A 14,726-nucleotide genomic window follows, 5' to 3' on the forward strand; every position below is an offset into this window, starting at 1 on the left:
TCTGCTGCATTGCATGCGACGTGAGGGGAAAAGCAGCCGCAGGGCAGGCAATGCGGTGGAGAGCGGTGCGGGAGGAAGGTCTTCTGCTGGCGGGGCTCGGGGACCTCTGCCGGCCAGACCAGAAGCCCCGAAGCCCTGTGTCTGTCCTTCCCCAGCCTCTAAGGGGGGCTCAGTGCTGGTGTTTTCTCTCTCCTGCTCCTGTCGGGACGTGATCATCCGGGTCCTATCAGGAGCAGGAGAGAGACAGACCCCGGTGTCAGGCCCACCTTGGAGGCTGGCCCAGGGGGAACCTTGCCCCTCCCTCTCGGCGGCTCTGCCTAATGATCATTTCTTGTCTAGTGTCCGTGGGGGGAGAGGGGGAGGAAGAGTACGGAGCCCCTTCGGTTGAGCTTTTTTTTTTCTTCCTCAGCGCTGGTGGGTGTGATACTGCTCTTTTGATGATAATTCTTCTTCCTCTTGACTTCGGGGACCTTCTTGTGATTGCTGCTGATTACTTGGAGACTCCGCTTTGCTTTCTGGTGCCACGGGGGGTAGACAGTCACATGGCTGAGCTTCCAGACATTGCATTGCGACAGTGAAACGTTTGGGCTGGCTAATTTTCCCCTTCTAGTAGAGCAGGGCCGCTGAGAGGGGGGGGGGGGCAGGGAGGAGAAAATTCCCCGGGCCCGGGCCTCCAAGGGGGGCCCGGCGCCGCAGTCCCCTCCACCCGCCCCCCTCCATCCACCAGCGGGCCCCCCGGAATTCAAATCATAGCGCCTCACCTTGACCTCTTTCCGTGTGAAAGAAGCACAGCAGTCTGCAGATCGCCTCCCTTCGGGCCTTCCCTCCCTGTGTCCCGCCCTCATCTGATGTAACATGCGTGAGGGCGGGACACAGGGAGGGAAGGCCCGAAGGGAGGCGATCTGCAGACTGCCGCTGCTGTGCTTCTTTCACACGGAGCGAGGTCGAGGTGAGGCGCTATGATTTGAATTCAGGGGGGCCCGGCCCGGTGGTGGATGGAGGGGGGCAGCGACGACGACAAACTCGGGGGCGGGGGGGTCCCGGGGGCGGCCTTGCCCTGGGCCCAGCCCAGTCTCTCAGCCCTGCAGTAGAGCTGACAGTTCTCCCCTCCTCCCCTTCCCCCCCCCCTTAAAAAAAGAAATGCAAGTGTCTAGAAGAGCCACAAGACTGCCAACTCCCCTGGCATCAACTGTGTGATCTGCCAAGTTTCTCCTTAAAGATTTAGCTTTTATTGGCAGTGACTGTGTTGGTGAGGGACAATAAATCACAAATATTGACCTTCAGAGCAGAATAATGTTTGTGTTTTCAGAGCCAGAAATAATGACAACGAAACCCCTATGCGGTTTTGAGAAGCTGGTGCTGCCCATCTTTACACCTTCTGAATCTCTCTAGGTTGAAGCACTCTTTGACGTTACTCAGATGTGTTTCCTCTTTAAAGAGGGACTTTCACATAGCAGCAAGCGTCAAAGTGTCTGAATCTGACAGTCTTAAATTGTCTTCGCCGGTCACTAAACTTGTCTCATCCCTTCCGTTTTCACTTTTCCAACTCTGAGCCACTGGAAAGCACTGGAAGGCTTGGGGAAGTGGTGTGAACCCACAGAACCTTTGACCTCTGGCTTCCGCTGCCATCTGATAGCACACTGCTGCGTACAGCTGGCAGGCGTTGAAATCACCAGCATTCAGAAAGTATTCCATGCTGCCATCACAATCCTGGACATCAGTGCACCATGTGGGGACTGTGACTGAACGAGATTATGGAGGTGTAGGTTTTAGGGCACTCTGAGATCCAGACCTTTGTTTGAATTCTCAGCGTGAAGGTCCTCCTTTAATGCCGACACCATAAGCAGATGCATTATGGCCGGGTATGTTACGGATCGGCTGGTTTTCACTTTGCTGTTGGTTACAGCCTGTGAACTTGTAACCACCCTTTGCCAGTCATACTGGGAGCATTTGGAGAGTATTAGCCTGCGGGAGTCTCGGGGAACACCAACAGTCTTGCCAAATTTTGTACAGCTTTGCTCAAGGAAACAAAATATAAGGCGGTGCATTTTAGGGATCGGTATTCAAAGCGATTTAACCGGCTGGAAACGGCTTCTGGTTGGTTAAATCGCCGGTTCTTGGCTAACCACTGATTTTCAGCGGCACTTAACCGATTAGTGTCAAACTGAAATCCAGCTGTTTTGGGGACATTCTGGGTGTGGAGTCAGTACTTGGCCAGTTAAGTGTCTATATTAAGGGGAAAGGGAAATGGGACTTGATAAACCACCTTTATGGGGTTTTTGCAACCACATTCAAAGCGGTTTATATATATTCAGGAACTTATTTTGTACCTGGGGCAATGGACGGTTAAGTGACTTGCCCAGAGTCACATGGAGCTGCAGTGGGAATCGAACCCAGTTCCCTAGGATCAAGGTCCACTGCACTAAGCACTGGGCTACTCCTCCATTTAGCACTTAACCAGTCAGATTAACCGAATAAACAGGACCACATAAAAGTCAGACCTATCTTTATGTGGTTAAAAGCTGAATGTTGCACTTAACCGGCTATACGTTAACCAGCTCCAGAAACCCAGAAATTCAGTGCCTGTGCCCGGACATGGCCTAGCATTGAATTTCCGAGCTTAACACCAGTGATGTTCTGCAAAACACTGATGGCTGAATATCGGGTCCCTAAAGTTCATCCAACAGAATGGTATTTCCTTATATTTTGTTTTTTGTTTATTTTTTCTGTTGATCTTTATTTCCGCACATCCAGGTGAACTAACCTGGTAACCACATCCTGTAAATTTTGGTGAAATCTGTTGTGGGTTCAGAATTCTGCCTTGTGATTGGCCGGTTTCTGAAATATGATACTTTATAATCCTTTAATCCAGACTCTCACTCCGCTAAACCAGTGATGCTGGGCAGGTCGCCTCATTTCTCTGTGTCACAATTTACCCACCTGCAGCAATGTAATAACATACTGCTTCATCCTGCCTACATCTTTGTAAAGATTGTATATCCACGATGAATATGTATGAGATAGATACGTATCATAGTAACATAGTAGATGACGGCAGAAAAAGACTTGCACGGTCCATCTAGTTTGCCCAACAAGATAAACTCATATGTGCTACTTCTTGTGTATACCTTACCTTGATTTGTATCTGCCATTTTCAGGACACAGACCGTAGAAGTCTTGCCCAGAACTAGCCCCACCACCCAAACACCAGCCCCGCCTCCCAATCTCGGCTAAGCTTCTGAGGATCCATTCCTTCTGAACAGGATTCCTTTATGTTTATCCCACGCATGCTTGAATTCCGCTACCGTTTTCATCTCCACCACCTCCCGCGGGAGGGCATTCCAAGTATCTACCACCCTCTCCGTGAAAAAATACTTCCTGACATTTTTCTTGAGTCTGCCCCCCTTCAATCTCATTTCATATCCTCTAGTTCTACCGCCTTCCCCTCTTCGGAAAAGGTTCGTTTGCGGATTAATACCTTTCAAATATTTGAACGTCTGTATCATATCACCCCTGTTCCTCCTTTCCTCCAGGGTATACATGTTCAGGTCCGCAAGTCTCTCCTCATACATCTTGTAACGCAAATCCCATACCATCCTCGTAGCTTTTCTTTGCACCGCTTCCATTTTTTTTACATCCTTAGCAAGGTACGGCCTCCAGAACTGAACACAATACTCCAGGTGGGGCCTTACCAACGACTTATAGAGGGGCATCAACACCTCTTTTCTTCTGCTGGTCACACCTCTCTCTATACAGCCTAGCAACCTTCTGGCTACGGCCACCGCCTTGTCACACTGTTTCGTTGCCTTCAGATCCTCAGATACTATCACCCCCAAGATCCCTCTCCCCATCCGTAACTATCAGACTCTCCCCACCTAACACATACTTCTCCCGTGGATTTCTACTCCCTAAGTGCATCACTTTGCATTTCTTCGCATTGAATTTTAATTGCCAAACCTTAGACCATTCTTCTAGTTTCTGCAGATCCTTTTTCATGTTTTCCACTCCCTCCCCGGTGTCCACTCTGTTACAAATCTTAGTATCGTCCGCAAAAAGGCAAACTTTACCTTCTAACCCTTCGGCAATGTCACTCACAAATATATTGAACAGAATCGGTCCCAGCACCGATCCCTGAGTCACTCCACTACTCACCTTCCCCTCCTCCGAGCGAATTCCATTCACCACCACCCTCTGGATTCTGTCCGTCAACCAGTTCCTAATCCAGTTCACCACTTCAGGTCCTATCTTCAGTCTTATTTTTTTATTATTTATGCATCCATCCTGATTGTACTGCTGAGAATCACTACAGACTTTCCTGCGAAACAGGAGGCAGAAAAGAAGTTATCTGATTGGTGGAAATATTCAATCCATTAACCGGAAAAAGGTTTTGGATAAAGTTAAGACACCAAAAGACTGGCCTAATTGTATTCAGGACTTCTTTTACAAATCCACATCAGCGATTCCCGCACAGCAAATGAGAGGAAGCCCATAGGAATTGAATGGGTTTCTTTTCATTTGCCACACCGAGAATCGGTAGCCCGGCTTTGTAAAAGGATCCCTCAGTTAGCTATCTAGATAGCTGGCTCATGATGACTTCGAAATCTGGCTGTTGAACGCCAACCACTGCCTGGATTCCAAGTTCGAATATCGGAATTTATTTTGGCTGCTGATGGCATTTAAAATGCCACCAACCATTGAGGCTGAACATCCCTAGTCCTAAGTGTGCCCAACTAGAATTGACCAGACATCTTGCGTTCTTTTTCGCCACGCCTTCACTTTCGAGCAGAACTTTCATTTGGAAATTTTAAAGCAGGGCTGAAGGCCTGGCTTTTTATCCAAGTATTTGGTCCCTCCAGGGAGTAGCCACTGGGCTACTACTACTAGTAATACTTATCATTTCTATAGCGCTACTAGACGTACGTAGCACTGTACACTGGACATAAAGAAACAGTCCCTGCTCGACATAGCTTACAATCTAATTAGGACAGACAAACAGGACAAATAAGAGAAAGGAAATTACTATGGTGGAAATGATAAAACTTGGATACTGAACAAGTGAATAGGGGTTAGGAGTTAAAAGCAACGTCAAAAAGGTGGGCTTTTAGCCTAGATTTGAAGACGGCCAGAGATGGAGCTTGATGTACCGGCTCAGGAAGTCTATTCCAGGCATATGACGTACTCTGCTGTCCTTTATTTTGTGGTCCCTCCCCACCCCCTCCTCCTCAGCCTATGTATTATTTCCCTCTTTCTATTCTATCATGAGTGATTCCCTTTCCTATCAATATATTGTAGTTTCTTTCCTTTTCTATGCATTTTGGATTTTTGTACACCACTGCGATGTCCTAGCGGTATAGCAAATTCTAATAAACTATAATATTCACCCTCAGAACATTTACCGCGTTGGTAGCTGAACGAATAAAGTTAGAAACTGAACAAGGTCTATATATTATTATTTATTGCATTTGTATCCCACATTATCCCACCTCTTTGCAGGCTCAATGTGGCTTACAATATATCATGGATAGTGGAAATGAGAAGAGGTTAAACATTTGGAGTTACAGAAGGGTTTGAGTTGAATGGTAGTGGAATACATAAAAGTAAGAAAGAAAGAAACAGAAGGCATTAATTTACATTCATGGTATAAGTGTGAGTTTCACATGACTTGGTCTTTGTGATAGGTCTTGTCGAAGAGATGGGTCTTTAGCGGTTTCCGGAAGTTGGTCAGTTCATGGACCGTTTTCAGGTTGCGTGGTAATGCGTTCCAGAGCTGTGCGCTCATATAAGAAAAGGTTGATACGTGCATTAATTTGTACTTTAGACCTTTACAGTTGGGGAAATGAAGATTAAGGAATGTGCGAGAAGATTTTTTAGCTTTCCTGGATGGTAGGTCTATCAAGTCTGACATGTAGGCTGGGGCATCGCCATGGATGATTTTATGTACTAGGGTACATACTTTGAACGTGATGCGTTCTTTGAGTGGGAGCCAGTGTAGCTTTTCTCATAGGGGTTTTGCACTCTCGTATTTTGATTTGCCGAATATGAGTCTGGCTGCCGTGTTCTGGGCTGTTTGGAGTTTTTTGAGTATTTGCTCTTTGCAGCCAGCGTAGAGTGAGTTGCAGTAATCTAGATGGCTGAGGACTAAAGATTGTACCAGATTACGGAAGACGGTCCTCGGGAAGAATGGTCTTACTCTTTTTAATTTCCACATTGATTGGAACATCTTTTTGGTTGTGTTTTTCGCGTGATTCTCAAGTGTTAGGTGCCGATCCATGGTAACACCAAGGATTTTCAAGGTCTCCTAGACAGGTAGGTTTAACTTTGGTGTGTTGATGATGGTGAATTTGCTCATATTGTATTGTGAGGTTATTACTAGGCATTGGGTTTTTTCTGCGTTGAGTTTTAGCTGAAAGGCATCTGCCCAAGAGTGCATGATGTGCAGTCTTTGGTTGATGTCGTTGGAAATTTCTTTTAGGTCTTGATTGAATGGGATGTAGATCGTTACATCATCGGCGTATATGAATGGGTTGGGGTTCTGGTTGAATAGTAGTTTGGCCAGAGGTGTCATCATTAGGTTGAATATAGTCGGTGAGAGGGGAGATCCCTGTGGAACTCCACATTCAGGTGTCCATGCGGTTGATGTAGTCGATTTTGATGTGACTTGATATGAGCGTGTGGTTAAGAATCCTTTAAACCAATTAAGAACATTGCCTCCGATGCCGAAGTATTCAAGGATGTGTAGCAGGATTCCATGGTCAACCATATCGAAGGCGCTGGACATGTCGAATTGTAGAAGTAATATGTTCATGCTGGTTGCAATCGTTTGTTTGAATTTCGTCATGAGCGTAACTAATACTGTTTCAGTACTGTGATTAGAATGAAATCCTGACTGGGAGTCGTGTAGTATTGAGAATTTGTTTAAATATTCTGTGAGTTGTTTGGTTACCATTCCTTTTGTTACTTTGGTTATTAAGGGAATGGCTGCAACTGGTCTATAGTTGGTTAGTTCGCTCGCATTTTTCTTTGCGTCTTTGGGTATGGGATGAGTAGAATGTTTCCTTTCTCCTTTGGGAAGAGTCCAGTTTGTAGCATAAAGTTCATATGTTTCATTAGATCTGTGATGAAGTGTTGGGGGGCCGATTTCATAAGGTTATTTGGGCATATATCTAGTTTGCAATGAGATTTGACGAATCTTTTAAGTGTTTGGGAGATAAGATCTTCCGATATTGTTTCAAATTCATTCCAAATCCTATCTGCTGGGTATTCTCCAGGGTTTGGGTCTAGGCAGTCTAGGAATGTAGCGTATTCGATGGGGCTGGCAGGTATTTTGAGTCGCAGTTGTATTATTTTCTCTTTGAAGTATGATAAATTACTTTTGATGACAAGAGCCTAAAAACTCCAGGATCCTTGATAGGATGGAATTATTGATGACACAGGAGCCATCTTCTAATTTTTATGAATTTATTTATTTAGAGGCTTGATATACCGCATACGGAATGTCCATCTTCAAAAAAGGGTTGGACGGCTTCCTGGAGGAAAAAGCCATAGAACGTTATTGAATGGACGAGGGAATACAGTATTTTTTAGGATGGGCGGGACAAATTGTTTGTTCTTTTGGCCGCTGTCGGTGACAGGGTGCTGGGCTCGATGGACCCTTGGTCTGTCCCAGCATGACGATGTTTATGTACTTATGTACAGGAAGGAGGGAAGAAGAACGCCATCATGCAGGGACCCTGGACCAGCAGTCGCTAGGCAACACCGAGGTCGAAAGCTTGTGCGAACGTTAATATTGGAACACAAAGGGGCTCGTAGTCAAAAGAAAAAAAATGGCATAAGGGTCAGATGGATGTTTTTCTCAGATGAAAACGTTTAAACCGTATAATCAGAAAAAAAATTTTTTTAACCCGTTTAAGTCCAATATTTGTCAAAAGAAAAACGTTTTGAGAGTGGGTGTTCCAGGGGTGTGAGATGGGTGGTGTTAACATAGTAACATAGTAAATGATAGCAGATAAAGATCTGTTCGGTCCGTCCAGTCTACCCAACAAGATAACTCGTAGTAGCATAAGGTATGATATGATACTACATATGTATACTTGATCTTCATTTATCTTTGCCATTTTCAGGGCGCAGACCGTAGAAGTCTGCTCAGCACTGGCCTTCTTCTTCAACTCCTGGAGCTGTCATTGTAACTCCATTCTAGCCCGTCCAGATCTGTCCAGTGACAATCAGGGCACAGACCGTAGAAGTCTGTCCAGCACTGGCTTTGTTTCCCAATTACTACTGTTGCCATCCAATCGCACTAAGCTTGTTTGGTTCCACGTGGTCTATACAGGATTCCTTTGTATTTATCCCACGCATTTTTGAATTCCATTACCGTTTTCATTTCCACTATCTCCTGCAGGAGGTCATTCCAGTATCTACCACCCTCTCCGTGAAAAAGTACTTCCTGACTTTATTCCGAGTCAGTCTCCCTGCAACCTCAAATCACGTCCTCTTTTTCTACCACCATCCTGTCTCTGGAAGATTTTTTGTTTTTTTGTGGTTTAATACCTTTCAAATATTTGGATATATGTATCATAACACCCCTCTCTCTCCTTTCCTCCAGGATAGAAATCTTCAGGTCATCAAGTCTCTCCTCATATGTCTTCTGACGCAAACCCCACACCATTTTTGTCGCTTTTCTCTGAACCACTTCAAGTAGAGGTGTCCACCAGTATCGATGTATTACATATTTATTTATTTATTTGGACATATATAATAATTCACAAAGTAAAACATTGATAGAATCAATCAACAAATCACACAAAAGGAACGCCTGCATCCAGAGACCCCAGTACACAAATTAACATATAAAGTCTTTAAGCTACACACATCACAACCCATCTCCTCCCAGCGTTTGGGCGGTTAAGTTTATAGCAGGCAAAGATGGGACTTCTGTTTAAGCTGTCTGATTTGCCCGCTAACTGCAGAGATAACCAGCTATCTTCCTCTGAATATTAGTGGTTATTTATTTAACCAACCAGGAGCCATTCCTTGCCAGTTAAATAGCACAGAGTATTTGGAGGAATCGGGTCCATAACTAAATGAAAGTTTGACAGCCGCAAGAAGGGGAGAGGAGGAGATCTGTGGGCAGAAATGTGTTTAGAGAGTGTATCCTGACTGGTGTCACTTAACTAATCTGTTCCTTGTGTTTTTCTCTCCCTCTGCAGCTTTTCAGAAATGTATGAAAGTGTTGCCTGATGATCAGGTAATTTCTTGCCTTTGGTATATCTCTCTAGACGTTGTGCAGTTGACGGTTTCTGGAGGCTTCTGGGATTCTCTTTTAGAACATGATGCTGGTGGCCTGTCCCATATGTGTCCTCCATGACCAAGTTCTGCTGTAGGACAGGCTTCAAGGTCTTGACTGAGGTCTGAAGGGGTGGGGAGTGAGGTGGTGGTGGTGGGGGGCAGCAGTGGCTCCCTGTACCTGGGAATTTCTCTGTGTTTTTTCTCCACAGGATCAGTTCTTAAAAGCTCCCTCCTGGACATTTTATTTCAAATAGTTCCTGGAGATGGTATTTCAGGTTCTGCTCACTGCTTGGCTGCTGGTGTTGATGTGTTTTAGTGAGATTTAAGTAATAGTTGTGGGCTTCATGAACGCCACATAGGAAATAAAAGATGGGGAAAGAGCTGGTCCATTGAACTCCTCATCAAGGATGTTTAGAAGACTGAGAGACTGAGGAAGGGGTGAACATGGGAGTCAAGAAAAAAGATTGACGTGACAGACCTTCCAGACCAGTCCTGGTCTGATGGCACTACGCTGAGTATGGAAGGTTACTCATCTTTCTCTTATAAGAGAAATATAGTCTATAGCAGCCACTGGGAACCTCTTTCTTTAGACACTTACAGGATGAGGCAAAAAAAGTAACCCCCTAGAGATTTTTGCTGTTTTCTCAGCAACAGCTTTCACCTGTGCAGGTTTATGCTCACGAAGCTCCTTGTTGTACCTGCTCTGCTATTGGTATCATTTCAGTGCTCTGAGTCTACCACCTCTGACATTGAGTTTTTTTGCTTCTGTTGACTAATTTGAACATCATCAATACTGATAGACCCCTGATGCAGGTGGCTTCGCCAAAACATGGACCGTGTCGGGTCTGTTCAATAGAATATTGAGTAGATGCTCCCACTCTTGAAGGCTCCTTGTGCTTCTTGGTTTTTACTCTTGTGTGAGTGTACTTCGGATTCCCTCTCCCGTGTTTCTAGTAAATCAACCAACAACAGTCATTACGTTTTTAGTAGTAAAAGCCCCTCCCTCCCCAACCGCCAACCAATCCCATCAATAATGACCAGGAAATGGAATACAGAGAGCCTGTACTCTTATGACCCTCTGATAAAGAAGAACCACCACAGCAACCGCTTAGAATTTCAACGTGAAATTTTACAGCTTTATTTGTTGATCCCATCTACTTTTTTGTGCACTGGAATGAGATTATCTTTAAACACAGGAAAGTTATATACTTTTTAGCATGACCACCCAGTGATTTTCACACATTCAAAAATGTTTGCACTGTAAAGCTTATTTGAATACCAAAGACTCACTTCAGCGATGTCGCTAACTAAAACCCTACAACGAGCTGAAGAACCACTCTTGACAATCCTCCTGCAAGAATCCGTCAAATTATTATGTCTTTCTTTATTAACTTTTTAACTTTATATTTTGTTATTTTGTTATATTTGATTGCTGGGAGGAAAAGACCTCAAATGTCCTTAGCTGGCGGCAAGCAAACAAGCTTAACGTCAGCAAATCTTGGACTATGGTCTTATCATTGGTCATAACCTCTTTGTTCCTCCCGCACTATTTTATGTTGTTTTTGTTATTTTTTTGTTAATTTTTCAAAATACCAGTACTTGGCTCAATTGCAGAGCAGACATTTGGTGCATTAATCCTTAAATCATATATGGCACTTAGCTTAAAACTCATGTCCCAACGGGGCTTCTCCGTTTCACTCCTTTGCTGAGCTTCTTCAGGGGACTAAGTGCTAAGGATAATGCTGTGCCACCCTTCAAGATGGCGTTTCTCTGGCCGTATGACGCTGACAAAAAGAACATAAAAAAGCGCGGGAGGAACAAAGGAGGTTATGATCAATGATAAACCCATAGTCCAAGCTTGTTTGCTGGCTGCCATGCTAAGGCCATTTGAGGTTTTTTCCTCCCAGCAATCAAGTATAACAAAATAACAAAATAACAAAATATAAATTTAAAAAGTTAAAAGTTAATAAAAAAAGACATACTAATTTGACAGATTCTTGCAGCAGGATTGTCAAGAGTGGTTCTTCAGCTCGTTGTAGTGCACTGTAAAACTACCGTTATTTGAAAAAAAAAATGGGTACCAACTTACTGTTAATGATATCGCAGTGATGTAGATTTTGTCTGGGGAGCAATGTTGGAATCCTATCACAAGCTCCACCCAAAGCTGCAAACCAGTGGCGTAGCTAAGTGGGGCCTGAGGGGGCCTAGGCCCCATAGATTTGGCCCTGGCCCCCCTGCCGACGATCCCCTTGAACCCCCCTCCTGCCACCAACCCTCTCCCGCCGTCGCCGCCCGCCCCGCCGCCGCATCAGATACCTTATTTGCTGGCGGGGGTCCCTGAACCCCGCCAGCCGAAGAGAGTCTTCTTCAGCGCCGAAGTAGCGCCTTACGTCCTGCACCGTGCATGTAGCCCCGTGCAGGACGTAAGGCGTCGAAACAGCTGATCGCACCAGGAACTTCGTTGAACGAAGGCGCTACTCCGGCGCTGAAGAAGACTCTCTTCGGCTGGCAGGGTTCGGGGACCCCCGCCAGCAAATAAGGTATCTGATGCGGTGGCGGGGCGGGTGGTGATGGCGGGGGAGGGTTGGTGGCGGGAGGGGGATTTAAGGGGGTCACCGGCAGGGGGGTCCAATGTGGCGGTGGCTAAACAGTGCCCCCCCACCTCGGGCTCTGGCCCCCCCCTCGGCGAGGGCTGGCTACGCCCCTGCTGCAAACAATCACCAAACTCAATGAAGCACTGCAGATGAGCTGAGACAACCTGCCACATGGACCACTCGACAAGGCTGTTAACTTCCCAAAGCGACTGAAGGCGCGTGTTAAAGCTGGGGGTGAAGACTTTGAGATTTCGGTGACTGCAAAATTCTGACACATCGTTAATGGTATCATTTGAATGACATTATTTTACTGTGTTTTATCGCAAACATTTTTAACTCACAAAAATTGCTAGGTAATAACCCTAAAATGTCAGTAATATCAACACAGCTTAAGATAATTAAATGTTTGATGACTAAATAAGTACGTAACATTTCTCATTGAAATTCTAAGTGGATGCTGAGAAAGCAACAGAAACTTTAGGGGGTTACTATTTTTTGCCTCGCCTTGTAGATTTAACCAACTTGATTGTTCATGGCAGTGGGGCTTCCTTCATTTTCAGGTGAGAGAGGTGTTACTTGCATGTACCACTTTGGGACCCTGTATATTTATTACTGTGGTCACCCCCATAGCTCTGGCACAGTGCAGTGGGGTACAGTAGATTTCAAATGGTCTGCCAAGACTGGCTGGGATTAGGGAGGTGATGGCATCTGTAACCCCTGCTCTTCAAAGGAGTAGCACTGAGTAGGGTTACCATATGTCCGGATTTACCCGGGCATGTCCTCTTTTCAGGACATGTCCGGGCAAAAGGGTGGGTTTTGCCAATCTGCCCATTTGTCCGGATTTCTGGACAAACGGGCAGATTGCTAGCCTCCCCCCTCCCCTTACTTACTACTGCCCTGGTGGGGCATTCAAAATGACCACCGAGAGTTGAAGTGACCTCGTGAGACTTCAACTCTCGGTGGCCATTTTGAATCAGCACCGAGACCACGAACAGGAAGGATGCATGCAGGGCAGCGCTGTGGGCAGGAAAGAGGGGGCTCTTTCCTGCCCCAAAGAGGTCACTAGACTACCAGGGCAGTAGTAAGGTAAGGGGAGGGGGGTGACGGGGAGGGGGAGTGATGGGGTGTGTGACAGGGGGGAGGGTAAAATGTGACAGGGCGGAGCGAGGGTGTGAAAGGGGCGGGGTGGGTGTGAAAGGGGGTGGGGCATGTGTCCTACTTTTGGGGGGACAAAATATGGTAACCCTAGCACTGAGCAACAGTCTCAAAGACCTCCTTCCAGCCCTCTTGGCTACTGAGGGAATCTGTGATGCCTGGATATTTTGCTGGAGGAAGGTAATGTGGAAAAATGCACTGGGTTAACCTTCATTTGCATATCTGGTAGTTTACAGCTCATGGAACAGTGTTTGATGACTTGACCAACTGCCCAGTTTGTTTAAAAATAGATGTACTAGAATTCCCAGACGTACAACAAATGTACTTTAATAATCCTTTAGCAAACACATTCAGATGCACTTCTCTGAAATATCCATGGATAAAAGCAAGCCCCATATTTTACAAGAATTAAAATTCGATCCCCAAGAAGTTGTTCAGCTGAAATTTCAGTAAACGCATGAAGCATTATCCGAGCTTGTTAAAGCTGGTCAGAGGGATTTATGATCTTTTTACTGTCTATGGGTTTCTGCCTTTTGCTATGGGTTTGGACACACCTTCCAGATGTTAGGCAGCCATCTTCAGAATCACGTGTCAGCGGTGTCGTGTGTGTACATCGCATGTTGTGTGTGTCATGGGGTACTAGCCCAGTGTGTTCTTCATTGCAGGTCAGTTTTTGAAGAGCAGAGGGCAGCCATACATCCCCCCACCCTGTGGGAAAGGTGGATCACTTCCTGTCCTGCTGTTGCTCCGTTGGTTGCCATACACCGTGGCAGTATAACCAAGAAGGCCCCACTTCCTTGCGTTTCATGTACAGAAAGAGAAGCTGACTGTGGTTTATTTATCAGTAACTGCACCAGGTGTTGGAGCGGTGCCTTAATATATTTAATGTCTGACAAACACTGTTAGAGCATCGCGTGGAAATTTAGACTGATGTAGACAGTGTGAGAGACGAACCTCCACTTTGCCGAAGAGAAGGCTGTTAACCGTTGAATCTGCTGGTTGGAGCACCCTCCACTTTTAACGTTCATGGTATAAGGTGTTGTACCTCTGCACTTCATTCAGGGGGAGATGATATTCTTTTTCCTGTGGAGGTCATCGTTGCTTTCACGTCATGTGCACCAGTCTCGGAAACAAAAACGGGAAAGTACTGCGGTTTACACTGTAAGAACTCGACTGCATTTCTGAGGGTTCTCACACGCAAGAGATGCTCTTTTCCAGATCTGAGTACAGTTGTCATAAGATGTACAGACTTTCTTCTGCCCTTGGTAATCATTGGTGTTCAGAGGTGGCGTTTGAAAGAGTTTTATGAGCAAAGTTGGCATCCATTTTATGCCTTAAGGAAAACGTGAAATTTCTCTCCTCCTTCCATTATAGCCTTCCATTTTAAGCTGTTGGAATTCTTTTTCTCTCTAATTCTCTTTTCTCATGTTTCTCCCTCTTTTACTCTTCTCTCACTTATCTCTTCTTTTTTCTTCCTTTTTTTTGCTTCTCTTTTTTCCCATTTTTAGTCTCTTTAACTCATCTTTTGACTCTTTTCTTTTTTTCTTCCTGTTTCTTTCTTGCTTTTCATTTCGCAGTTCTTCTCTTTCTCACCTTTTCTTTTACACCCTACTTTGTCTTCCTTCCGTATTGCGCTTCATCCTCTCCTCTTCTGTTTCACTTATGTCCATTCCCTTTCTTCTCTTTCTTGCC

At 45.3% G+C, this 14,726-nt stretch overlaps 1 protein-coding gene across 3 annotated transcripts in view; it reads left to right on the forward strand.

Annotated features, from left to right (window-relative positions):
* The window catches only part of ARAP1 (ArfGAP with RhoGAP domain, ankyrin repeat and PH domain 1), a 319,552-nt gene extending 305,028 nt beyond the window's left edge, over nucleotides 1-14,524 (forward strand). For all 3 annotated transcript variants that reach the window (XM_030199983.1, XM_030199984.1, XM_030199985.1), the window contains 2 exons: nucleotides 9,207-9,244; nucleotides 13,700-14,524. In XM_030199983.1, the coding sequence (XP_030055843.1) occupies nucleotides 9,207-9,224 (18 nt within the window). In that variant the 3' untranslated portion in view covers nucleotides 9,225-9,244; nucleotides 13,700-14,524. The remainder of the gene's footprint in view (nucleotides 1-9,206; nucleotides 9,245-13,699) is intronic.
* Nucleotides 14,525-14,726: the final 202 nt, after the last annotated feature.

The sequence above is a fragment of the Microcaecilia unicolor genome, chromosome 4, assembly GCF_901765095.1.
Source record: "Microcaecilia unicolor chromosome 4, aMicUni1.1, whole genome shotgun sequence".
In the NCBI taxonomy this organism is placed as follows: Eukaryota; Metazoa; Chordata; class Amphibia; order Gymnophiona; family Siphonopidae; genus Microcaecilia; species Microcaecilia unicolor.